Genomic DNA, 25,856 nt, shown 5'->3' on the forward strand with positions numbered 1-25,856 from the left:
AAGCTAATAATACTCATGGTACCTTTAGTCTCGATCCCATAAGGCACAACATTCATCGGGAATCCCTGTTGAAGAACATCGTATGGTAACATACTTAGCAATGAAGTTTAGCTTCAAAAATAATGTATGGAAAAGATGCACTGAGGACAAATAGTAAAAATCTTACCATCCTTCCTAAATAGATGTGACTGTAGTTCATTACGAACACTATTGATCGCACGTTTTCAGTACTAACATTTCTAAATGCAGGAAGAAAATTTGTCTTGACAGTATCAAGATCCTCAAGCCATGAAACATAATGACTTAGCTCCTCGCAGTTTAGTTCAGCCTCGGGACAGTAGTAGGTCATGTCTACCAAGCGCTGGACATGTTTGCTTGCATCGAAATAAGCTGACAATACAAATTAGTTGTCAACTATTTTTGAATAAACAATATCAAAGACATAAATATGGTTGAGAAACTTGCATAATGGTATAACTGGAGGCGTATGCACATCGACCCAGATGTCGGTATTACCTTCAATATCATCTTCCGGACGAATATCAAAGGTGATAACCATATCAGGCTCAAATGCATAAGTCTTGCGTAGTGCTCGCCATGTTTTGCATCCAAAATATGTGTAGTCGTCTGAATTGTATAATTTTGCGTGGAAAATATAACCATGCTCGGTCTTCAAGTAAACTTTCTTTTCCTCCATAGTACGACAGAAACCTATCTTATCCAATACAAAAACTCTTGCATGGCAGGGGATACGCTAGTAGAATAGTAAAAAAAGACTTGTCATGCTTAATGTCATGCTTAAATTATAAGTTGAAGCAAATGAAGCAAATGTCATGCTTAATTATGAAAAAAGACTTGTCGTTGTGACTTACTGTATCCACTTCGAAGTTCTCGTCCAGCTTGATGCTGAAGCGCCTATCATCATCTAGGAAGATTCCGTCGCACAGGCCGCGCTCGTCTTTGCAGTATTTGCAAATACCGAAATCCTTTTCGTCATCAGACATTTCCTATGTTCATAGTTAAAACAATAATTGAAAATCGATCGAAGACAACTACCAGGATACTCAGCACACAAATTCGGGGCACTCGATATTTCCTACATCTTCTGGCACAAGTCATGCCAAAATTCACGGAAAAATCCGGCATGACCTTTGCTAAAATAGGACATATCGAGCGCCTGAAATTTGCTGGAACGGAAATGAATCAACACTCCGGCAAAACATAGGCCACTCGGAGGTGTAACCTACAAACATGACCGGCCACTTGGGCAAGCACATATCCTATTTGAGCAACACAAGATATACATTTCAAAATATCTTATAGGACTCAAATTAGCATGCATTCAATAAGCAAAAGTAAATCATCCCATGCATCCATACATCGTCGAATATTATCACTAATACATGCCGAATAGTGTCATGCATATAACATCACTAATACAACTAAAACCCTAGCACACGACGGGTATCGGCGCGGGCGGTGGACACCCACAGAGAAGGAACCATCACGGGATCATAGCTCCAGTGAGATCCCTGGAGAACCTGCCAGGTATTAGAGAACCTGTGCTCCAACGCAAACAAGTAGCGACGGACGTGCGCGTCCTCCTCACTGACACGGTGACGCACCACCTCCGCGGGGTCCTCGAGCCTCTGGACCGTCACTGGCCCACGCGACCGCCACCAAAGAAGGTTCGGGTCAACAACAGGCTGGCTCCTCACCAACCTGCGCCCCCGGTAGGTAGCGCCTCCCAGTACCACCCCGGCGGAGCCCAGTCCCGGACATGGCCCATCTAGTCAAGCAGGTGTCGTCCTCCGCCGACTCGACGACGAGGATGCGGGATAGGCATCGTCCACGTCGATGCGGGAAAAATTGCTTTAACTAAAAAATAGCAATAGGTTCTTATTAACTAGTTCTATTAATTCAACTAGTTCTTATTAAAAATAAACTTACTATAAATAAAAATAAACTAGTACCTAATTAGTACCTAGTTCTTACTAACTAATTAGTACCTAGGAACTACTGCCCTAATTATCATCTAATTTGATGAAGCTAGGGATGGAAAGTGGTAGCGGATATTCCAATTATCCAACTATAAAGTGAAATAAGTAGTCAAATTTTACTCGTTTTATGATTCATCTTAGAAATTTGATTCGTTTCCACCCTTACATGAACCCTAACTCATTTGAGCCGCATCCGCATCCGATTCGTTTCCACCCTTACATGAACCCTAACTAATTTGATGCAACAAAAATATAAAGAAACCCTAGGCAGAGGTAGGGGAGAGGGAGGAGCAGGCGTGCTCACCTCGGGTGCCTGCGACGAGGGAGGGGCAGGCGGCGTCAAGGTCGGGCTCGGGGCTCGGGCGCGCGGCGGATGGCGGCGTCGAGGTCGGGGGAGGGGGCGGCGTTGAATCTGGGGTCGGGGGCAGCGTAGAGGGTGTGCGGAGAGCGCGCGGCGGGCGACGGGCGACAACGGCGGCAAGAGTGGAGAGCTGGATTTGGGGGAAGTGACCGTGGGGAAGGACGAACCCTGTGGTTAAGTCAAAAGTAGCAGTAGCGCGTTCTAGAAAGCGCGCTACCGCTACGTTAGCTACAGCGCGTTCTGGGATACACGCTACTGCTACTTCTTTCTCTTTTTTTCCCTTTTTCATTTAGTTTTCTTCACATTTTATTTTTTTTCCTTTCACCTTATTCTATTTCTTTCATTTTCAATTACCTTTCTATGTGCTTTCCATTTAATTTTATATCCTTTAGCAGTAGCGAGTTTAAATTAAAACGCGCTGCTACAAAGAAAGTAGCGGTAGCGCGGTTCGATATAGGTCGCTACTACTATGTGTAGCCTATCGGCTAAGCCGTGGAAATTTTAGTAGTAACGTGTTTAGAACAAGACGCGCTACTGCTAAAACTTTATCTACAGCGCGGTTTGCATAGGCGCGCTACTGCTACTTAGCACTTTTTTGATCCACGCTACTGCTAAAGTTCTGTGTATAAGGTTTTCCCTAATAGTGGCAGCGGATCCGGTCGGGACGTTGGATCCGCAGCCACCGCCGTTCGCCGTCACCAACTCCGCACAGATCAGCCAGCCCTGCCGAATGGGGCGTTGCCAGCGCCGCCATCTATCTCAGGGCCGCCGCTCCGCCAGCCATGGAACTGCGGCCACCACTGCATGGCATAGGGTTGCTGCCCTAGCCGCCGCCCACAAGAGGTGTCGTCCCTACCGTCTCAGATGGGATCCCGCAGCCTCCGCCCTCCCAGGTGCCATCGGCACCAGGCCCACCACCACTGCGGCCGACGCCGGCAACAGGAGAAGGCGAGGGGTGGCCTGCAGCGCTAGAGTTGAGGGGCCGCTGGGCGACACGAGGAAGGCTTATTTTATGGTAGTTCGTATCACAGCTTGTGTATTGTTCTTGTCAACAGACACTAACGCTCAACGTATCACGGCTTCCTGGTTTGGTCACCTTTCACCAGTTTTCCGCAAAGAAAGTATTACTCCTTGATCTGAGCAACTCTCTTGATTTGCATATATGAGTACTTGCACTACTTCTCCAACGCTACTTTGGAAGGAAAACATGTACAAGAGGGTCCAAACGATATTGTTGCTTCAGATAACAGGATGGGTTTAATTATCCCAGCCTTGAAACAACACTGGCTCCTTGTTACTTGACCGACCACTCCAAGCTTTGACAGGTCGACTTTGTTTTGGTAGCATCGTGCGGCAGGGCAAAAAGGCTTTCTTGTTTGTGGGCTACTCGTGCTGTATGCTTGCAAATGAGCAGGTTCCCACCAGACAAGAAGAAAAATGGATTTATGCACCAAGACTCAATGGTAGCAGCATCATTGATCCATTGCTGGCAAACACAAATAAAAATATGCCTTCATGTAAACATAACAATCCCAAGAGCAACATTAAGAAATCTACGGCACAGGCCATGAAAAGACCAAACAGGTTAGCACCCAGCTCTACAAAGACATCAGATCTTCAACATTCTTGGAGAGGGGAGCATGGTAGATTCAGTTGATGCTGGCTACAACGTCGCTGCCATCAGGTCCTCTTGAAACTGTCTCCATGGACAAATACGGAGCCCTCACTCTGCAGTGTGCCAAGAGCATCACGGAGCTGCGTAAAACAAAATCCAGGAATGTATTAGCATGTATATATGTCAGGCCACCAAATCAGGCGAGTAGAAAGGAAACTTGACTTGTCACTTACATCATGCTGATGAACTTCCATGGAGCTCTGTTTCCTCACTTCTTCCAGCAACTGTGCGGTGATCAGGAACAACACTTGGATCAGGACAAGGGGCAAATAGCTATGGTATCAGGGCACACAACATGAACTGAAAGGTAAGGCTTCTTTACCTCAGCCATACGCATCGGGGGCCCTCCAAGCTGCATTTTCTCCATGACAAGGTCTCGGATAGCCGCAACAAGATTGTCACGTCTCTGCCTTTCACTTGAGGATACCCCAGTCATGATTAGATCCATATCAATCGTCCCTTTTGTGATCAAAAGATATATATATATATCAGGACTGCAAATTAGTGAAATAAGAAGAACAAATGTATGACAAGGTAAAGCAGGTCTAACTGACCTGTTGCATGATCGGTTGCAGATTGCTGCATGGCGACTTCAAGAAGCCTGAAGGCTTCTGTTACATCTAGCACTCCAACCTACCCATCCACAAGGTCAAAAATTTCAGCCTCCAAGACAAAACATAATGAAGATAGTATGAAGCTGAACATCAGTAAACAAACACAAACAACAACAGAGGCTTTCAAGCCCCGAACAAGCTGATCATTAGTAAGTATACAAAGTCAGTAAATAATTTATTACCACTTCCGAAAAACGCATTCGCGCCAGTGCTTCACTAAGACGAATCAAGCTCTCAATTTGCCTAGCTGTTGCTGTGATGACCTGCCCAGCAATTGGAAAATCAGCATTGGCTTATTACAATTAAAAATCATATGAGCAAGGCAATACAACTAGACTACCTTCTTTCTGCTACCAGGATTGTTCCCCCTTTGCCTCATTGCAACGTAGCCACGGGTCAATTCTTCTGCAGCTTCATCAGATAACTTTGGCTGAATGTACTTCCTTGCATAGCTGATGTACGCAACTAACGTGGGCAAATCCAAGACCTGGTGCTCAACTACCTGCACAGCAGCATGAATAACTAATAAGGAACTGGATGATCCTAGGACAGTGTTATAATTTGTTAAATTCTTGTACTTTTATCAATCTTTGTCAAACGGAGCAGTTTGGTGAAAGCTTCACATATAAAATCTGGGACTTACTTCTGGATTCTCAAAATGCAATGAAACAATATGCTTAGCCAGGCGTCTATCAGTTTGTTCGTCTGCCTTGTCCAAGATCAGGTAAATCAAGTCAAACCTGCATAAGAAATACATGACTACGGTTACAGTACTTCTAATTATTTGTCCATGTTACAGTACTTAAAGTTCTAATTGTTTGTCCACTTTACATTGCATGAAGCCATACAACTTACCTTGACAGCAGTGTTGGAGGAAGGTGGATATTGTCAATCACAGAAAGCCTTGGATTGTAACGTGATTCAGATGGATTTGCACAGGCTAGGACAGATGTCCTAGCATTCAAAGATGCAATAATTCCAGCCTTTGCAATGGATACAGTCTGCTGCTCCATCACCTGCATATTTAAGAAACATATTTCGGTAAACATATATTCAATGCAAATTTGGAGAGGACAGTTCAGCGAAAGGGCAAACCTCATGCAGCATGCTTCGGGCATTATCAGACATCTTATCAAACTCATCAATACAGCAAACACCTTTGTCACTCAAAACAAGTGCTCCACTCTCAAGAACCTAAGATGCACCATGCTGGTTATTAAAGATGCAAGTACATAAGATTTATTATGAAATGAAAGGAATCATGGTCAACTTACAGTTTCACCAGTTTCAGGGTCCTTAGCAACATAAGCAGTAAGGCCAACTGCCGAACTGCCTCTTCCACTTGTGTAAATACCACGAGGAGACAGTTTATGCATGTACTGGAGAAGCTGGGATTTGCTCGTTCCAGGATCACCAACAAGCAAAATATTGATGTCACCTCTGAAGTTAGCTCCAGAAGGAAGCCTCAAAGCATTGCCACCAAAAAGCTAAGCAGTACATAGTATTTAACTATTAGCTTGCGAGATAAACTTCTGAAGGAAAAGATAACATTGCATGAACATACCTGGCAAAGCAGGCCCCTCTTAACATCATCCAGTTCCCATATGTTTGGAGCCAGTGATCTAGTCAATCTATCATAGATGTCAGGCAACTTTGAAAGCTCTTTTAATTTATCTATCTGCGATCAGAAAAGAAGAGAGTATTAATAAGATTTCCATAAAGTCCAATCCAAAATATACAAGGACATTGGGACAGACCTTATCTGTGACATGGCCATCTTCAGAAGACTTGCTAGCATTGGTGTTATCAGTATCCATAGAGTCCTCAATATGAAGCCTGGACTTGTCTGTCTTCTTTATGTGAAGGCAATCAATGTATGTCTGATCAAAGAAGGAAATTATTGACAATATGTCAGCACAATTTAAAGCGTTTTCAGAAGAGAAAATCATATATAACAAATAGGATAACACTCAATCTCATATCATCTACCTTGAATATTGACTTCACTGTCCTCTGACTTGGCCCGATCCTGATACTCATGGCCCTATATATCCCAGTGATCTATCAAAGGTGCAAAGGCAAAATTAACACTTCCCAACAAACCCACAAGCAAAGATATTATTCAATGCAAACAAAGTTATACTCCTAACCTCAACCCTATCTCCAGGCTTTCCAGCATCAACAAGCTTATCATGCATCAAAACACTGACTGTATGAGGAGTGCCACCTTCTGGTATCTCATCTGGTGTTTCCTGCAACTTTATGATTTGCTTGTCCGCAAATCTAGTTATGAACAATATATTCCATCAAATAGTCAGGATACTGAATCAGTAAAGCATGGTAACAAGACAAAAGAGACTGAATGGAGAATATAGCTACCTGCATCGGTTATGCACTAGAGTCATAGAATTTGAGGCTTTACATTGTTCTTTCTGACATATGTGTGGCTCAGTTACTCTCCCTAAAAAGGTAGAATATTGAACATTAGTTTCATGATATAAGAACATAAATAGATGGAACATCAATCACCATATGATTTGATTTGTAACTAGTACTTTCCCTAACTCTGAAAAGGTTAGGGCAGGGACATGAGGAGCTATTTTACCAAGTATTTCAAGAGAAAATGGAAATTAGCTGACAGTTAAATTGGAGTCTGATCAACAACAGATTAAGACAAGGGACAATCATAATCATGACAGGTAGTACATACTTTGTATGTACACAACAATATGTCAGCGTCTGATGAACAGTAATCGAAATCACAAGAAAAAATTGAACACAAATCAGGATTGTGTGAAACAACTGTCATACCTCTGTCAACCATGACAGGTTCTGAGTAGAAGCCGCAAACAAGGCAGCGGAACACAGCCTCCTTGAGCTCTGGTATGACTGAGCTGCATCGAATTATCATACCCTTGATTGACACCATCTTCTCAATATCTGCAACGAAAACAAATAGCGCATCCGGTTAAACAATGGGCGGGCACATAATGTTGGAACATCAACGGTCTGGGCACTAGGCACAGGTAATCACCTGACGGATTCAGATTCCTCAAGCAAATGGATGACTTGAGGTTGTAGATCCTGGTCTGAATGTGCTTCTCAAACAGCGGCTCCATACGCGCCACCAGGTCCATAAGGACGATGTCGAAGATGGCAAGCACTTCGAGCGGGTAGCGTACCATCTTGCCGTATAGGTCGGGATCGTGGTCGAAGACGTCGTGTGCGTCCACATCGAGCGACTCGCCACCCTCGAGCTCGAGGATGCGGTGGATGGCGCGCATGTACTTGCCCTCGTCCATGACAGGGTCAACGCGGCCGGCGTCGCGGGGGTCCCGGAAGTGGCGCAGAAACCGCAGAATGGCAGCGTTCACGTCCTGCACGCTGATATTGGTGCCCCAGACAAAGACCGGGGTGGCATCGGCGCCGACGCCGCCGCCGTCGGTCTCGGGCGTGTCCTCCTCCCCGGCTTCGGAGGACAGCGGGACGTCGTCGGTGGACATGGGAGTGGACGGAGTTGGCGGAAACCGTCCGGTCCAGTTTTGGCGCTGCCGGGCTGCGCCAGCACCGGACGGAGTGCGGCGGCCCGGTGGCGGCGGCGTCTCGAACCCGCCGAGGGAGGGAGACGAGGTGGGGCCGCGGCGGAGGCGGCCGCCGGCGCGGCGAGCGGACTGGGGAGGGGATGAGTTGGTGGCCGGGAGCGGGCTCGACGGGCGGACATCCGGCGACGACGCAGCTGCAAAGTCAGCAAATACGATAAGATTTTCGCCGCGCGCATCGTTAGGTCAGTGGAGAAATAACGCGATCTTGAGAAGAGAGCTGGCGATTGGATCTTACAGTAGGGAGAGTTGCTGTTTCCGCCGCCGTTGGACGCCATGGCTTGCGCGCAGAGAGAGGCGAGAGAGGGAGAGAGACGAGGGTTGGGGTGGAGATGAGCGGGAGGGGGAGGGGCAGGGGGCTGGGGTAAATGGCGGGAGGCGGCGGCGGGAAGAGGGGAATGGCGGGAACAGATGCGGCGTTTCCCGCCAAGTGATGGGGTGGCAGTTTATGGGCTGCCCCTGTGTTACAAAATGGGGAATGTCAACTGGACCGACGATAAAGGCGAGCTCCACATTGGGCTGGCCCATCGCGCCGCTGACAACAGGCCTCAGGCCATATTCTTGTTTTTTTTAAGTTTTTTGTTTTGTTTTACTTTATTTATATTTTCATGTATTCTATATTAAAAAAATACTTTACAGAAAGTATTTCAACAAATGCTAATCAAGCATTTAAAACATGTTTAATGTGAATAGAAAAATTGTTTCTCATGTATACAAAAAATATACAACGTGAAATGAGTAGAGAAAAAATATAGACCATATCTTTAAAAGATGTTAATCCAATAATTTTTTAAAAATATTGAGCAAGTGTTCAAAAATACTAAACTTGTATTTGAAAAATGTTAAAAGTGTATAAAAAAATATAGACCATGAAATCAAAAAATATTAAACTTGTCTTTGAAAAATGTTAACTGTGTATAGAAACAATATTGACCATGTATTCAAATAATATTAAACTTAGGCCCTGTTCGGCAACCCTCCGCTCCATCAGCACGGAGCGGAGTGCGCGGAGTGCCCTTTCAGCGACTCTCCAAATTTGAACTAAATGTTGCTCCGCTCCGGAGCGGTCTTGGAGAGAGGAGAGAGTCCGAACAGGCTCATATATTCAAAAAATATTAATCCAAGCAATTGAAAAAAATGTTGAGCAAGTGTTCGAAAAAATGTTAAACTTGTATTTAAATACTTTTAAATGCGTATAGAAAAATATTCACATGTATTAAAAAATGTTAAACTTGTCTTTGGAAATGTTAAATGTGTATAGAAAAAATGTTGACCATGTACTAAAAATGTTAAACCTGTATTCGAGAAATGTTAATCAAACATTTGGAAAAAATGTATATAGGAAACAATTGACCATGTATTCAAAAATATGTCAATTTGCTATTTGGAAAATGTTAATCAATCATTCAAAAAATGTTGAAATATGTATGTAAAAACCCATGTATTCAACAAATGTATTAGGCATATACTCATATATTAGTCATATACTCCTTACTGTTTATAGAATACAGTGAAACCCATAGAGAAAACAAAAGAAACTCAATGAAAAATGAGAAAAAGAAGCAAACAAAAGCGAGAAAAAATGAAGAAATAGAAAGAAAATAAAAAAGCTAGTGGAAACCGAGAAAAAACAGAGAAAATTTTGATCATGTACATAAAAAATATTAATCAAGCATTTGACAAAAATGTTGAACAAGTATTTGAAAAATGTTAATCAAGCATTTAAAAAATGTTAGATGTGTATAGAAAAAATGGTAACCATGTATTCAAAAAAGTTTGAACAAGTATTTGAAAAATGTTTAACGTCTATTAGAAAAATGCATTAGATATATACAAAAAATGTGTAGAAAAACAATGAAACCCCAAGGGAGAACACAAGAAAAATAGATGAAAAAGAGAAAGAAACAACCAAAACCAAAGAAAAATGAAGAAAGTGGCAAAAAGGAAAAGAAGCTATTGGAAACTGTGAAAGAAATAAAGAAAAAAAGAAGGAAAACAAACAAAAACCGGAGAAAACAAGAAAAAAATGAAAGACTATGGATACCCCAGATTGTTTTGTTCAAGTTGATCGCACCCTAGTAGCGCAACATGAATTCGATGACTACTTAGTGGCCAGCAGCACTGTGCTCTAACCAGGAGGTCATAGGATTGAATCCCGCTCGGTCTCCCGCGTCTCGGGAGCCCATCATATATATCTAAGAATACTTTTCTAATGGACGGGAATTAAACATGTCACGGCTATCTATCGCCCTTACTCTTTCTTAATACGTCTCGCCTATTAGGAACACCCAAAACTACAGTTGCACGCGAGTTTGTTTTCCCTCATCTGTTTTTTCACTGTTTTGCATCGGTTTTCTTTGGGTTTTACTTTCTATTTTTTCAAAAATCTTTATTTATTCTTTCTTTTTTTCTTTTCTACCTTTTTTATTTTTTATCGATACATGTCTAATTCTTCATACATATTGTACTTTTTTTTCTTATGCAACATGAACAGTTCTTTTATATATATTTAACATTGTTCAAATACATGATCAACATTATTTCAAATATATGTTTTGATATCTACTATTGCATACACATTGTAACTTTTTTATAAATTTAAAACAGTTTAATATTTTTCAAGTACATGATTAATATTTTTCAAACACATGCTTTGAACACTTTTTTGAATACTTGTTAAACTTTTGTTGAAGCATACATTGAAACATTTTTTATGATACAAAAAAACCTACACAGACATTTTTAGATTGTACAAAGATTTTTTTAAATGTCAAGAACATATTTTCTGAAATGCGTAAATGTTTTTCTAAAGTGTGGCATACATTTTATTTGTATGGCATGAAACATTTGTTTTGTGAATTATTCCGACATGTTTTACTTCCCCCATTTCTTTTTACTCCATGTTCGTTTGAAGTCAAACAAAAAATATTGACATGAACATCATTATATATTGTTATTTATTAGGTATTGTAGATATTGATATTTTCTAATATAAATTTGGGCAAACTTTAGAAAATTTGACTTCAAACAAATAAAATACGCAAAGAAAGAAATGGATAGGGTACATTGTATTAATATTTTTTTAAATGCCATGTAGACTTCTTTTAAATGCGTGAACATTTTTTAAATGTCAAAAACATTTTAGTTGAAAGCTATCAACGCGTTTTTAGAATTAAGCAATAAATATATTTTCCAAATTAATGAATTTATATAAAAATAATAATTAAGTTAAGTTTCGTATGTGTGTGTGTGTGGCACAATTTTTTTTCTACTACCAGTTGTATTTACTCCCACTTTTTCCTTCATACGTTCTAGGTAGTATCTATCACATTGAAGAGTATGTAGTATTAAGAATGTTTACGTAGTATACATACTACTTTTTTGGTAGTATGTATCATATTTTGCGCAAACTCCATTTCTCCTACAAATATGTACGTATTTCACAAATACAATAAAATTATGGGCTCATTTGCAATTTTTTTCATATAATTCAATTTAGAGTATCTTAAATATAATATATAACATACTAAAAATAATGGGCTCAGCTCATTTGGATATGTGCAGAATAGGTAACTCTAACATAGCTTTTTTAGGTTCAGAATTCCAGCTGCCGGCATTCTCTCCCTTTGTGTAAACCTTGCATATTATGGGAGAAAAGGCATCTGAATTACTCCATAAAGCATTATTATGCATAAAAACATTATAAATAACAGTAGTAAAACATGATACAAAATGGACGTGTCAACTCGCCCAAGCTTAGACCTTGCTTATTCTCAAGTGAAAGCCTACATCGGAAATCATGTCCACATGTTTAGAGAGAGAGGTGTCGGAAAAAAATGAACATAGTAGCATCATGCATCTTATTATAATAACAACAAACTTTATCATAAAGCTCTATCATATAACTTCTCATGAACAAGTAACAATCCATCACAACATCGAAGTAAAAAGCATAAACTCTATTGAAAACCAACAAATTATGTTCTCAGTCAACTTTGCAACTACAATTCATTATATTTTCAGGAAGGATCATGTACCGGAGCCTTTTAGCAAGTCCACATACTCAACAATCATCTAATCTTCTATGATTGCTAACACTCACAAAATATATATGAGCAATAAGTTTCAACTCGACACATAGAAAGATTGGGACTTATTGTTTCGCCTCCCAACTTATTCACCTCAAGGGTGATGTCAACAATAATAACTCATACTCACTTATATCCAACTGGATATATGTGCCTATATCTTTCTCCACCACTTGATGCTTGCCAAAGAGAAAATAAAAAGGAATAGAGGAAAAACTTTGACTCTTGCATTAAAAGTAAATACATAAAAGTAAATATATGCCCTTCGCAGAGGGAGTCATGCGCTTTTTGGTTTGTATGCACAATCTCTGAATGTAAAAGAACGTCATATTACATTGCCCCTTATGATAGCAACCTTTATTATGCTGTCTGTCGCTTTTATTACTTTGTCATCACAAGTTCATATAACGCTTAATTTATCTTACACTAAATGATTAAACACATTTAGAAGCAATTTTTATTGCCTTATTGCACTGATGATAACTTACTTGAAGGATCTTGCTCAATCCATAGGTAGGTACGGTGGACTCTCAAGACATTGATTTGGGTTTAAGGGTTTTGGATGCACAAGTAGTATCTCTACTTAGTGCGGATTTTTACCTATCAAAGATATTGGGCAAGCACTACATGTTGAAGGATTTATGACAATATAACTTCTATGTGAATATGAACAAACATAAATCATTATGTTGTATTCCTTGTCCAATGTCAATAGTTTTGGCATAAGATTTTTAGTGGGGGCTCACAATCATAAAAGATGTCCAAGATAGTGTATTTGCATGTGAATCTTCTCTTCCCTTATTAATTCTTTCATGAATTGCATCATTAACCAATGCTATGTTTGTCAACTTCCAACAAATTTTACCACTTATACTTTTCCTTATGTGATGTCACTACTCACCATAAGATTAGCATATGATCCTTTTTTTATTATTTCCTTTCATTTTGATTGAAACAAAAAAGTAAATAAGCAAAATCTCAACTAAACTTTATCATATAACTCTCACTCAATTACATAGATACATAGATCATGAAACTAGCACTCAAAAATAGATCATACAAAATTTTTATTCAACTAAACCACGAAATAGCTAAAGATCGAACTAAGATAGGTAAAGGTGATAAAAGTGATGGTGATACGTGTTGGGGAACGTAGCATGCAATTTCAAAAAAATCCTACGATCACGCAAGATCTATCTAGGAAATGCATAGCAACGAGAGGGGGAGAGTGTGTCCACGTACCCTCGTAGACCAAAAGTGGAAGCATTAGCTTAACACGGTTGATGTAGTCGAACGTCTTCTCGATTCAACCGATCAAGCACCGAACGTACGACACCTCCGAGTTCTGCACACTTTCAGCTCGATGACGTCCCTCAAACTCTTGATCCAGCAAAGTGTCGATGGAGAGTTTCGTCAGCATGACGGTGTGGTGACGGTCATGGTGATGTGATCCGCGTAGGGCTTCCCCTAAGCACTACGACAGTATGACCGGAGGAGTAAACGGTGGAGTAGGGCACCGCACACGGCTAAGAAACAATTGATGTGCCTAGAGGTGCTCCCCGCCCCCGTATATAAAGGATGGAGAGGGAGGAGGCCAGCCTAGGCGCGCCCCCAAGGGGGAGGAGTCCTACTAGGACTCCAAGTCCAATGCAGACCCCCTTCCTTTTACCGGAGGGACAAAGGGCGAAGGAGAGGGAGAGGGAGAAGGAAAGGGGGGTCGCGCCCCCTCCCCTTGTCCAATTCGGACTCCCCATGGGGAGGAGGGGCGCCACCTTCTTGTGGGCTGCCCTGCCTCTCCCCTATGGCCCATATGGCCCATTACTTCCCCCAGGGGGTTCCGGTAACCCCCCGGTACTCCGATAAATTCCCGAAACGCTCCGGAACCATTCCGGTGTCCGAATACTATCGTCCAATATATCAATCTTTACCTCTTGACCATTTCGAGACTCCTTGTCATGTCCGTGATCTCATCCGGGACTCCAAACAATCTTCGGTCACCAAAACACATAACTCATAATACAAATCGTCATCGAACATTAAGCGTGCAGACCCTACGGGTTCGAGAACTATGTAGACATGATCGAGACACATCTCCGATCAATAACCAATAGCGGAACCTGGATGCTCATATTGGTTCCTACATATTCTACGAAGATCTTTATCGGTCAAATCGCAATGACAACATACGTCATTCCCCTTGTCATCGGTATGTTACTTGCCCAAGATTCGATCGTCGGTATCTTCATACCTAGTTCAATCTCGTTACCGGAAAGTATCTTTACTCGTTCTATAATGCATCATCCCACAACTAACTCATTAGTCACATTGCTTGCAAGGCTTATCATGATGTGCATTACCGAGAGGGCCCTGAGATACCTCTCTGATACTCGAAGTGACAAATCCTAATCTTGATATATGCCAACCCAACAAAACACCTTCGGAGATACCTGTAGAGCATCTTTATAATCACCCAGTTACGTTGTGACGTTTGATAGCACGCAAGGTATTCCTTCGGTATTCGGGAGTTGCATAATCTCATAGTCAAAGGAATATGTATAAGTCATGAAGAAAGCATTAGCAATAAAACTTAACGATCATTATGCTAAGCTAACGGATAGGTCTTGTCCATCACATCATTCTCCTAATGATGTGATCCCGTTCATCAAATGACAACACATGTCTATGGTCAGGAAACTTAACCATCTTTGATTAACGAGCTAGTCAAGTAGAGGCATACTTGGGACACTTTGTTTTGTCTATGTATTCACACATGTATCAAGTTTCCGGTTAATACAATTCTAGCATGAATAATAAACATTTATCATGATATAAGGAAATATAAATAACAACTTTATTATCGCCTCTAGGGCATATTTCCTTCAGTCTCCTTGATATAGGCAAAGGTGTCCCGTCTTTCGATGAGATGATGGATATCGCTTTCGTGGCAGTCGACTTTGACGATCCGACTACGAACGTGCGAGGACGTCGCGCCTTAGCAATCGCTAAACCAACTCCGAGAGGTTATTGACCACGCCGGAGCACGATCAACCTGACCACGAGGGTCTGTTTCCTGCAAGCAAACGAAGAACAAGCAAGAAACTGAGATTGCAATCTGGATATTGCGAATATAAGATGAAAGCTTTATTGATCAAGGTGGGGTTCTGTGACGCCTTTGTCTGGTCGTTGAACACAAACGAAGTACGCGAAGTTGCAGCTATGGCGAACTTTTAATCTAAACAAAACCCAAAGTCTAAACGATGCCCTAAGGGCTGTATATATGGAGGAAGAGGGGGGGAATTTCATGGCCCTTGGTGAAGGGGTCCGAAATCAACCCTATCTCTTGTTTCCCCACACATACGGACTCTAAAAATAGCCTATACTTATGTATTTTGAAATTACATGGGCCTAGCCCAATAATAAGGTGACGCAGCACCTAAAATAGCCTCGGGACGAAATTTATGAAGTGGCATCTTGTATATTTCGTCCAAGGCTTCATGCACCCATTATGGTGGCTTCAAAGTCCTGAAATCATCACTTGTAACTCCGTTCTTGTTCCCCTTGCGCATGCCATCATCTCCATGCTTGTTCTTGCTCCAATGTTCATCCTTCTCCAAGCTAGGCCCTTCATTTGTAAGCAAAACAAATGTATCCAATTTAGGCAGCATCATATTCTCATGAACATTAGAATCATTACCAAGAAACGAAAGTACCTGGTAATTTAGTTGGCATGCACGAGCTCTAGTAATTGGTCCAGTATGTATTGCAGCAGGGGCTGTGGGTGTAACAATTGTATTGATGTCCTCATCATCCTCCCCTTCTTGAAATGAAGTCGTCCTCGACGGAAGTTCATCTTCCTCACCCAGATAAGGCTTCAAATCTGCAATGTTAAAAGTGGGACTAACCCCAAAATCTACAAGCAGCTCAAGTTTATATGCATTATCATTTATTTTCTCTAACACCTTAAAGGGACCATCAGCACGTGGCATTAACTTTGATTTGCGCAAATCAGGAAATCTATCCTTACGCAAATGTAACCAAACAAGATCTCCAGGTGCAAACACAACATGTTTTCTACCCTTATCTCCAGCAAGTTTATATTTAGCATTCATACGCTCAATGTTTTCCTTAGTTAACTCATGCATTTTTAAAATAAATTCAGCACATTGCTTAGCATCAAAATTAACCTTCTCCGAAGATGGAAGAGCCAACAAATCAATAGGTGCACGAGGTAGGAAACCATACACAACTTCAAAAGGGCACATCTTAGTAGTAGAATGCAATGAACGATTATAAGCAAATTCAATATGAGGCAAGCATTCTTCCCACATTTTCTTGTTATTCTTCAAAACATCCCTTAGCATAGTAGACAATGTTCTATTGACTACTTCAGTTTGTCCATTAGTTTGGGGGTGACAAGTAGTACTAAAAAGCAGTTTAGTCCCCAACTTAGCCCATAAACATCTCCAAAAGTGGCTAAGAAATTTAGTATCACGATCTAAAACAATAGTATTTGGCACACCATGCAAGCGAATAATTTCACGAAAGAACAAATCAGCAACACTAACAGCATCATCGCTTTTATGACATGGTATAAAGTGTGCCATTTTCGAGAATCTATCCACGACAACAAATATGCTATCCCTCCCCTTCTTTGTTCGAGGTAAACCTAAAACAAAGTCCATAGATATATCCTCCCAAGGAACACTAGGTACAGGCAAAGGCATATATAAACCATGAGGATTGAGTCGTGACTTAGCTTTTTGACATGTAGTGCAGCGAGCAATAAAACGCTCAACATCCCGTCTCATCTTTGGCCAAAAGAAATGTGTAGCAAGTACGTCCTCCGTCTTCTTCACGCCAAAGTGTCCCATTAATCCTCCTCCATGCGCCTCCTGCAACAACAGAAGACGAACGGAGCTAGCTGGAATGCATAGCTTGTTAGCACGAAACACAAATCCATCGTTAACGACGAACTTGTTCCACATTCTTCCTTCTTTACAATTCTGCATTACATCTTTAAAATAAGCATCATGCACATATTGATCTTTGATGGTCTCTAAACCAAATATTTTGAAGTCAAGTTGTGAAAGCATAGTATAGCGGCGAGACAATGCATCAGCAATAACATTTTCTTTTCCCTTCTTGTGTTTAATGACATAAGGAAAAGTCTCAATGAATTCAACCCATTTAGCATGTCTACGATTCAGTTTAGCTTGACTTTTAATATGTTTCAAAGATTCATGATCAGAATGTATAACAAATTCTTTGGGCCATAAATAATGTTGCCATGTTTCTAAAGTCCAAACAAGAGCATATAATTCTTTATCATAAGTAGAATAATTCAGACTAGGCCCACTCAATTTTTCAGAAAAGTATGCAACAGGTTTGCCATCTTGTAATAACACACCGCCTAATCCAATTCCACTAGCATCACATTCAAGCTCAAAAGTCTTATTAAAATCAGGAAGTTGGAGTAAAGGAGCATGTGTCAACTTATCTTTCAATACCGAGAAGGCTTCTTCCTGTGCAGTACCCCAAAGAAAAGGCACATCTTTCTTTGTAAGCTCATTGAGAGGTGCAGCAATGGTGCTGAAATCTCTCACAAAACGCCTATAGAATCCAGCGAGGCCAAGAAAACTCCTCACTTGTGTGACCGTTTTGGGCTGCGGCCAACTCTCAATAGCTTCAATCTTGGCTTTATCAACTTCAATTCCCTGTGGAGTAAGAACATAGCCAAGAAAAGATACTCGGTCGGTGCAAAAGGTGCACTTCCCAAGGTTACCAAACAAACGTGCATCACGTAGAGCAATAAAAACAGCACGTAAATGTTCCAAATGTTCTTCCAAAGATCTGCTATAAATCAATATGTCATCAAAGTAAACTACCACAAATCGTCCAATGAAAGCACGTAAAACTTCGTTCATTAATCTCATGAAAGTACTAGGTGCATTAGTTAACCCAAAAGGCATGACTAACCACTCATATAATCCAAACTTAGTTTTAAATGCTGTTTTCCATTCATCTCCCAATTTCATACGAATTTGATGGTATCCACTACGCAAATCAACTTTGGAGAATATTGTAGAGCCACTCAATTCATCAAGCATATCATCGAGCCTAGGAATAGGATGAAGATAACGAATAGTAATATTATTAATGCCTCTACAATCAACACACATACGTGATGTACCATCCTTTTTCGGCACTAGAATAATAGGAACAGCACAAGGACTAAGGGATTCGCGTATATAACCTTTGTCGAGAAGCTCTTGTACTTGACGCATAATCTCCTTCGTCTCCTCTGGATTGGTATGGTATGGTGCACGGTTTGGCAGTGAAGCACCGGGAATTAAGTCAATCTGATGCTCAATCCCTCGAATAGGCGGTAATCCCGGTGGCACGTCTTGTGGAAAGACATCAGCGAACTCCTGCAAAATGTTAGTGACAGCAGGAGGCAAAGAGGAAGGCACGTCCTTGAATGAAAATAATGCCTCTTTGCACACAAAAGCATAGCAAACAGATTTGCTGAAATCTAGCTCATCAATATCAGATTTGGTGGCAAATAAACATGCACTTTTCAATTTAATTTCAGAAGCAACACTAGATGGTTTATTATTAGGCTTCATTTGTTGCTCAAATTCTTTTGCCACAATCTGATTTTCACTCTTATTCTTCTCCTGTTTTGCTTTATTAGCTCTATTAATATCATCTTTCAAAATGGAATCAGGAGTCATAGGAAGCAAAGTAATATTTTTATCCTTATGAACAAGAGTATAGTGATTGTTTCTACCATAGTGTACAGAATTTTTATCAAATTGCCATGGTCTACCAAGTAATAAGGAACATGCTTGCATAGGTACCACATCACAATCAACATAATCAGCATATGTAGAGATACTAAAATGCACACGAACAGTACGTGTTACCTTAACCTTGCCGCTGTTGTTGAACCATTGGATGTAGTAAGGATGTGGATGTGGTCTTGTGGTGAGAGAAAGCTTCTCCACCATCTCCATGCTAGCCGAGTTGTTGCAGCTCCCTCCGTCTATTATGACGCGCACAGAACGTTCCTTCACAACTCCCTTGGTATGGAACAAATTGTGCCTCTGATTTTGCTCAGCTTGTGTGACCTGCACACTCAAAACACGTTGAGCAACTAAACATTCATACCTGTCAGCGTCTTCAGGAGCCATGTATTGCGTCTCATGATCAGAATCATCTCCACCATGTTCTTCATGTGTAATAAGAGCCAAAGTCTCCTCATCATAGTCACTAGCGGACTCATATCCACCATCCGCGGTAGCAATCATCACACGCGGAGATTTGCATTCTCTCGCATAATGACCTCCTCCCTTACAACGACGACAAATAATATCACTTGTGTGCCCTGTTGATGCCATGGAAGAAGAAGAACTCTGTGCAGGCCCAGCAGGTGCGCTCTTGGCAGATAATAGTGGTTGTGCCTGTTTTCTTGTATCACGACTGGAGGAGGCACCTAATTGAGGTGCTGGTGCAGTTGAAGTAGAAGATGCACGCGGTGTCCATGATGAAGGTCGGCCTGCAGAAAAGTTAGATTGCGCCAATGCTTGTCGATCCTGCACTTCACGTTCAGCTTTACAAGCAAGATGGAATAAACGAGTGATATTAGTATACTCCTTATAGTCTAGAATGGTCTGAATCTCTCTATTTAATCCACCAGGAAAATGTGCAAGCATAGCTTCATTCTCCTCAACAATACCACATCTAATCATGCTAGTTTGTAATTCCTGATAATATTCTTCTACAGAATTTTTCCCTTGTCTTAAACGCTGCAATTTTTGAAGCAATTCACGTTGATAATATGGTGGAACCCAACGCGTACGCATAGCAGTTTTCAAAGCAGCCCAAGTAGTTGGAATAGGATATAATCTACAATGTTCAGACCACCATACACATGCAAAACTAGTGAAAGCACAAACAGCAGCAGCAACCCGTCTCTCCTCGGGATATTGTAAACATGTAAAATGTTGTTCAGTTTCTAACTCCCAAGTAAGATATATATCAGGAACATATCTACCCTCAAATGGTGGAATATTCAATTTCAGTTTAGGAATATGGACATCATCTCGTACCTGAGGTGGTGGTGCGGGCCTACCATTACGAATATATACCTGAGGTCGACCTGCTGGTGGTGGTGCTGGTGGGTGCACGTAGTTCTGATTTTGATCAACCTCATCCTTATTATCGCCCGCATACTCATCATCCTCCTGGGTACCAGCAACAGCAGTAGCAGGAGCCAAAGAAGCATCAATAACAGGAACAGCAGCACCAGAAGTTTGGCCATCCTCAATAGGAACACGCTTCGCTCGTCCATACTAATTCGGAAGGATGCGTTGTTGGTGGTGTTGCAGAGGTGCGATAGGTGCAGCCGGCGGTGGTGGTGGTAAACGCGCGAGCAATTCATTAAACTTGCTATCAAGCTTTGTTTCGAACGTCTTCTCCATGCCATCTATCTTCTCCATGGCCTCGTCAAATCTGTTTAGCACATCTTGCACCTGTCCACTCATCATTTGCTGAAATTTATCATGTAGCTGTTTGTTCGTCAGGTTCTCCTAATCAGTCTCATCGGCTTGTGATCCTACCATGGTTAGCAGCAAATAGAAACACACAAGAATATGATCCTACAGACTACTAAGAAGTGGTGGTGGTGTATCACAAACCTGTCAAGCAAATCTCAAATTCTTACCAGTTCTTACCCAGCAGCAGGTGGTGATCGGCAACCGTTGTAGTCAAAACTCTCAAAGCTTGGATAGAGCGATTACCAGGGAGAGTCAAACGCACGATGTAGATGTATGTGGAACTGGAAAGGCTTATAATATGATAGCAAAAGGGGTCAGCAAAAATCAATTCAGAGATGTAAAGTTGAATAAACGCTCAACGACGGTACTGTGCTGGTCCTAGGCTAGACCGTGCTAGAGACGCGAGCCTAGAACACTAACAAAATCACGGCGCTGCACGTAAACAAGGGAAAAGCACACTCTGCAATTTTTTTTCGCTCTTTTTTTTGCGCTCTTTTTTTTGCGAAAAATCACTATAATGGCGAGTGTCTCAAAACTCTTCCTAGGTCAAACTGACAGGATGGGCACGAAATTTTTTCGACCAATTTTTTTTTCGTTTTTTCGACTGCCCGGACCCAAAAACTGGAAACGGGTCAAAAAAACTTCCTATAATGGCACCTGTCTCAAAACACTCAGAAACACCTAAAAATAGGATAGCCAGAAAAATTTTCGAAAAATGCGTTTTCGAAAATTTTTGGGCCTAAACGGAGGGTGGTTTCCAGACTCTTTTTTTTCCGAAACCTACTCCGGCAAGGAAACACGAATCGGAATCTAGATGGATCTCAAAAACACACCTAATATGCAAGGAACTCGGATTGGTGGTGGATATATGGTGGTGGTATATGGCAGCGGTGGTGGTATATGGCAGCGGTGGTAATATATGGATATGGATCGGTGGTGGTATATGGATACGGATTGGTGGTGGTATATGGATACGGATTCGGAGCGGTGGTGGTAGGTGACAGGGGCGATGATGATGGTGCGGTGGCGGCGTGACAACTTATGACCAGAACTCGAAACTCTAAAAGACTAACGCTAAGACCAGCAACTAGACACGACGATGCAACCGCAAATTCAACAAAGCAAAACCCTAAAAAGATTATGCAAAGGCTCAGATTGGTTCGGATATGATGAACTAACCCTAATTTTTTTTGGCTTTTTCGTGGACTGTAGGTATGAAGAACAGACTCGATCTAAACTACGAAAAACTGTAAAATCTCACCGAGCAACCTGGAAATCTGACACCACTTGATATAGGCAAAGGTGTCCCGTCTTTCGATGAGATGATGGATATCGCTTTGGTGGCAGTCGACTTTGACGATCCGACTACGAACGTGCGAGGACGTCGCGCCTTAGCAATCGCTAAACCAACTCCGAGAGGTTATTGACCACGCCGGAGCACGATCAACCTGACCACGAGGGTCTGTTTCCTGCAAGCAAACGAAGAACAAGCAAGAAACTGAGATTGCAATCTGGATATTGCGAATATAAGATGAAAGCTTTATTGATCAAGGTGGGGTTCTGTGACGCCTTTGTCTGGTCGTTGAACACAAACGAAGTACGCGAAGTTGCAGCTATGGCGAACTTTTAATCTAAACAAAACCCAAAGTCTAAACGATGCCCTAAGGGCTGTATATATGGAGGAAGAGGGGGGGGGATTTCGTGGCCCTTGGTGGAGGGGTCCGAAATCAACCCTATCTCTTGTTTCCCCACACATACGGACTCTAAAAATAGCCTATACTTATGTATTTCGAAATTACATGGGCCTGGCCCAATAATAAGGTGAAGCAACACCTAAAATAGCCTCGGGACGAAATTTATGAAGTGGCATCTTGTATATTTCGTCCAAGGCTTCATGCACCCATTATGGTGGCTTCAAAGTCCTGAAATCATCACTTGTAACTCCGTTCTTGTTCCCCTTGCGCATGCCATCATCTCCATGCTTGTTCTTGCTCCAATGTTCATCCTTCTCCAAGCTAGGCCCTTCATTTGTAAGCAAAACAAATGTATCCAATTTAGGCAGCATCATATTCTCATGAACATTAGAATCATTACCAAGAAACGAAAGTACCTGGTAATTTAGTTGGCGTGCACGAGCTCTAGTAATTGGTCCAGTATGTATAGCAGCAGGGGCTGTGGGTGTAACAATTGTATTGATGTCCTCATCACTCCCACATGCACTAGAGTCAATAATCTAGATTACATTGGACTGATTCTAACACCCATGGAGTCTTGGTGTTGATCATGCTTTGCTCGTGGAAGAGGCTTAGTCAACAGGTCTGCAACATTCAAATCCATATGTATTTTGCAAATCTCTATGTCTCCCTCCTTGACTTGATCACTGATGGAGTTGAAGCGTCTCTTGATGTGTTTATTTCTCTTGTGAAATCCGGATTCCTTCGCTAAGGCAATTGCTCCAGTATTGTCACAAAAGATTTTCATTGGACCCGATGCACTAGGTATTACACCTAGATCGGATATGAACTCCTTCATTTGCTCCTTCCGAAGCAGCTATGTACTCCGCTTCACACGTAGATCCCACCACGACGCTTTGCTTGGAACTGCACCAACTGACAGCTCCACCATTCAATATAAGTATGTATCCGGTTTGCGACTTAGAGTCATCCGGATTAGTGTCAAAGCTCGCATCGACGTAACCATTTACGACGAGCTCTTTGTCACCTCCATAAATGAGAAACATATCCTTAGTCCTTTTCAGGTACTTCGGGATGTTCTTGATTGTTGTCCAGTGATCCACTCCTGGACTACTTTGGTACCTCCCTACTAAACTTATAGCAAGGCACACATCAGGTCTGGTACACCGCATTGCATACATGATAGAACCTATGGCTGAGGCATAGGGAATGACTTTCATTTTCTCTCTATCTTCTGCAGTGGTCGGGCATTGAGTGTGACTCAATTTCACACCTTGTAACACAGGAAAGAACCCTTTCTTTGATTGATCAATTTTGAATTTATTCAAAACTTTATCAAGGTATGTGCTTTGTGAAAGTCCAATTAAGCGTCTTGATCTATCTCTATAGATCTTGATGCCCAATATATAAGCAGCTTCACCGGGGTCTTTGATTGAAAAATTCTTATTCAAGTATCCTTTTATGCTATCTAGAAATTATATATCATTTCAATCAATAATATGTCATCCACATATAATATTATAAATGCTACAGAGCTCCCACTCACTTTCTTATAAATACAAGCTTTTGTGAAAGTGTGTATAAAACCATATGCTTTGATCACACTATCAAAGCATACATTCCAACTCCGAGATGCTTGCACCAGTCCATAAAATGGATCACTGGAGCTTGCACACTTTGTTAGCACCTTTAGGATTGACAAAACCTTCTGGTTGCATAATATACAATTCTTCTTTAAGAAATCCATTGAGGAATGCAGTTTTGACGTCCATTTGCCAGATTTAATAATCATAAAATGCGGCAATTGCTAACATGATCCGGACAGACTTAAGCATCGCTATGGGTGAGAAAGTCTCATCGTAGTCAACTCCTTGAACTTGTCGAAAACCTTTCGCAACAAGTTGAGCTTTGTAGACAATAACATTACTATCAAATCAGTCTTGTTCTTAAAGATCCATTTATTCTCTATGGCTTGCCGATCATCGGGCAAGTCAACCAAATTCCATACTTTGTTCTCATACATGGATCCCATCTTAGAATTCATGGCCTCAAGACATTTCACGGAATTTGGGCTCATCATCGCTTCCTCATAGTTCGTAGGTTCATCATGGTAGTAACATGACTTCCAGAACGGGATTTCCGTACCACTCTGGTGCGGAACGTACTCTGGTTGACCTACGAGGTTCGGTATTAACTTGATCTTAAGTTTCACGATCAACATCATTAGCTTCCACACTAATTGGTGTAGGCATCACGGGAATAATTTTCTGTGATGAACTACTTTCCAATTCAAGAGAAGGTACAATTACCTCATCAAGTTGTACTTTCCGCCCACTCACTTCTTTCGAGATAAACTCCTTCTCTAGAAAGGATCCATTCTTAGCAACAAATATTTTGCCTTCAGATATGTGATAGATGGTGTACCCAACAATTTCTTTGGGGTATCCTATGAAGATGCACTTCTCCTATTTGGGTTCGAGCTTATCAGGCTGAAGCTTTTTCACATAAGCACCGCAACCCCAAACTTTAAGAAACGACAGCTTAGGTTTCTTGTCAAACCATAGTTCATATGGTCTCATCTCAACGGATTTAGATGGTGCCCTATTTAACGTGAATGCAGATGTCTCTAATGCATAACCCCAAAATGATAGTGGTAAATCGATAAGAGACATCATAGATCGCACCATATCTAATCAAGTACAGTTACGATGTTCGGACACACCATTACGTTGTGGTGTTCCAGGTGGCATGAGTTGCGAAACTATTCCACATTGTTTTAAATGAAGACCAAATTCGTAACTCAAATATTCGCCCCCCCCGATCTGATCGTAGAAACTTTATTTTCTTGTTACGATGATTTTCCACTTCACTCTGAAATTCTTTCAACTTTTCAAATGTTTCAGACTTGTGTTTCATCAAGTAGATATACCCATACCTGCTCAAATCAATTGTGAAGGTCAGAAAATAATGATACCCGCCGCAAGCCTCAACACTCATCGGACCGCATACATCGGTATGTATTATTTCCAATAATTCAGTTGCTCACTACATTGTTCCGGAGAACGGAGTCTTAGTTCTGTTTCCCATGAGGCATGGTTCGCAAGCATCAAATGATTCATAATCAAGTGATTCCAAAAGCCCATCTGCATGGAGTTTCTTCATGCGCTTTACAACAATATGACCTAAACGGCAGTGCCACAAATATGTTGCACTATCATTATCAACTCTGCATCTTTTGGCATCAATATTATGAATATGTGTATTACC

At 41.4% G+C, this 25,856-nt stretch overlaps 1 protein-coding gene across 1 annotated transcript; it reads right to left on the minus strand.

Moving 5' to 3' along the window:
- Positions 1–3,789: 3,789 nt before the first annotated feature.
- Positions 3,790–8,605, minus strand: LOC119268154 (DNA replication licensing factor MCM4-like). The gene is made up of 18 exons (XM_037549682.1): positions 8,488–8,605; positions 7,685–8,386; positions 7,462–7,590; positions 7,030–7,111; positions 6,801–6,933; positions 6,640–6,711; positions 6,408–6,530; positions 6,215–6,328; positions 5,925–6,137; positions 5,746–5,844; positions 5,506–5,666; positions 5,294–5,390; positions 4,991–5,152; positions 4,833–4,913; positions 4,591–4,669; positions 4,359–4,495; positions 4,210–4,260; positions 3,790–4,116 (listed from the first exon to the last, which is right to left on the minus strand). The coding sequence occupies exons 1-18, from the start codon at positions 8,525–8,527 to the stop codon at positions 4,042–4,044; spliced, it is 2,550 nt and encodes an 849-aa protein (XP_037405579.1). The 5' UTR covers positions 8,528–8,605; the 3' UTR covers positions 3,790–4,041.
- Between the last annotated feature and the right edge of the window lie 17,251 nt (positions 8,606–25,856).

Source organism: Triticum dicoccoides, chromosome 3A (assembly GCF_002162155.2).
Source record: "Triticum dicoccoides isolate Atlit2015 ecotype Zavitan chromosome 3A, WEW_v2.0, whole genome shotgun sequence".
Classification (NCBI taxonomy): Eukaryota; Viridiplantae; Streptophyta; class Magnoliopsida; order Poales; family Poaceae; genus Triticum; species Triticum dicoccoides.

Excerpts from the sequence above, each read along its gene's own strand:
- LOC119268154 (XM_037549682.1), bottom strand. The coding sequence starts at position 8,527 with ATGGCGTCCAACGGCGGCGGAAACAGCAACTCTCCCTACT. Across the intron at positions 8,387-8,487 it reads AAACAGCAACTCTCCCTACT|CTGCGTCGTCGCCGGATGTC; the intron begins GTAAGATCCAAT and ends CTGACTTTGCAG. Across the intron at positions 5,845-5,924 it reads ACCCTGAAACTGGTGAAACT|GTTCTTGAGAGTGGAGCACT; the intron begins GTAAGTTGACCA and ends GGTGCATCTTAG.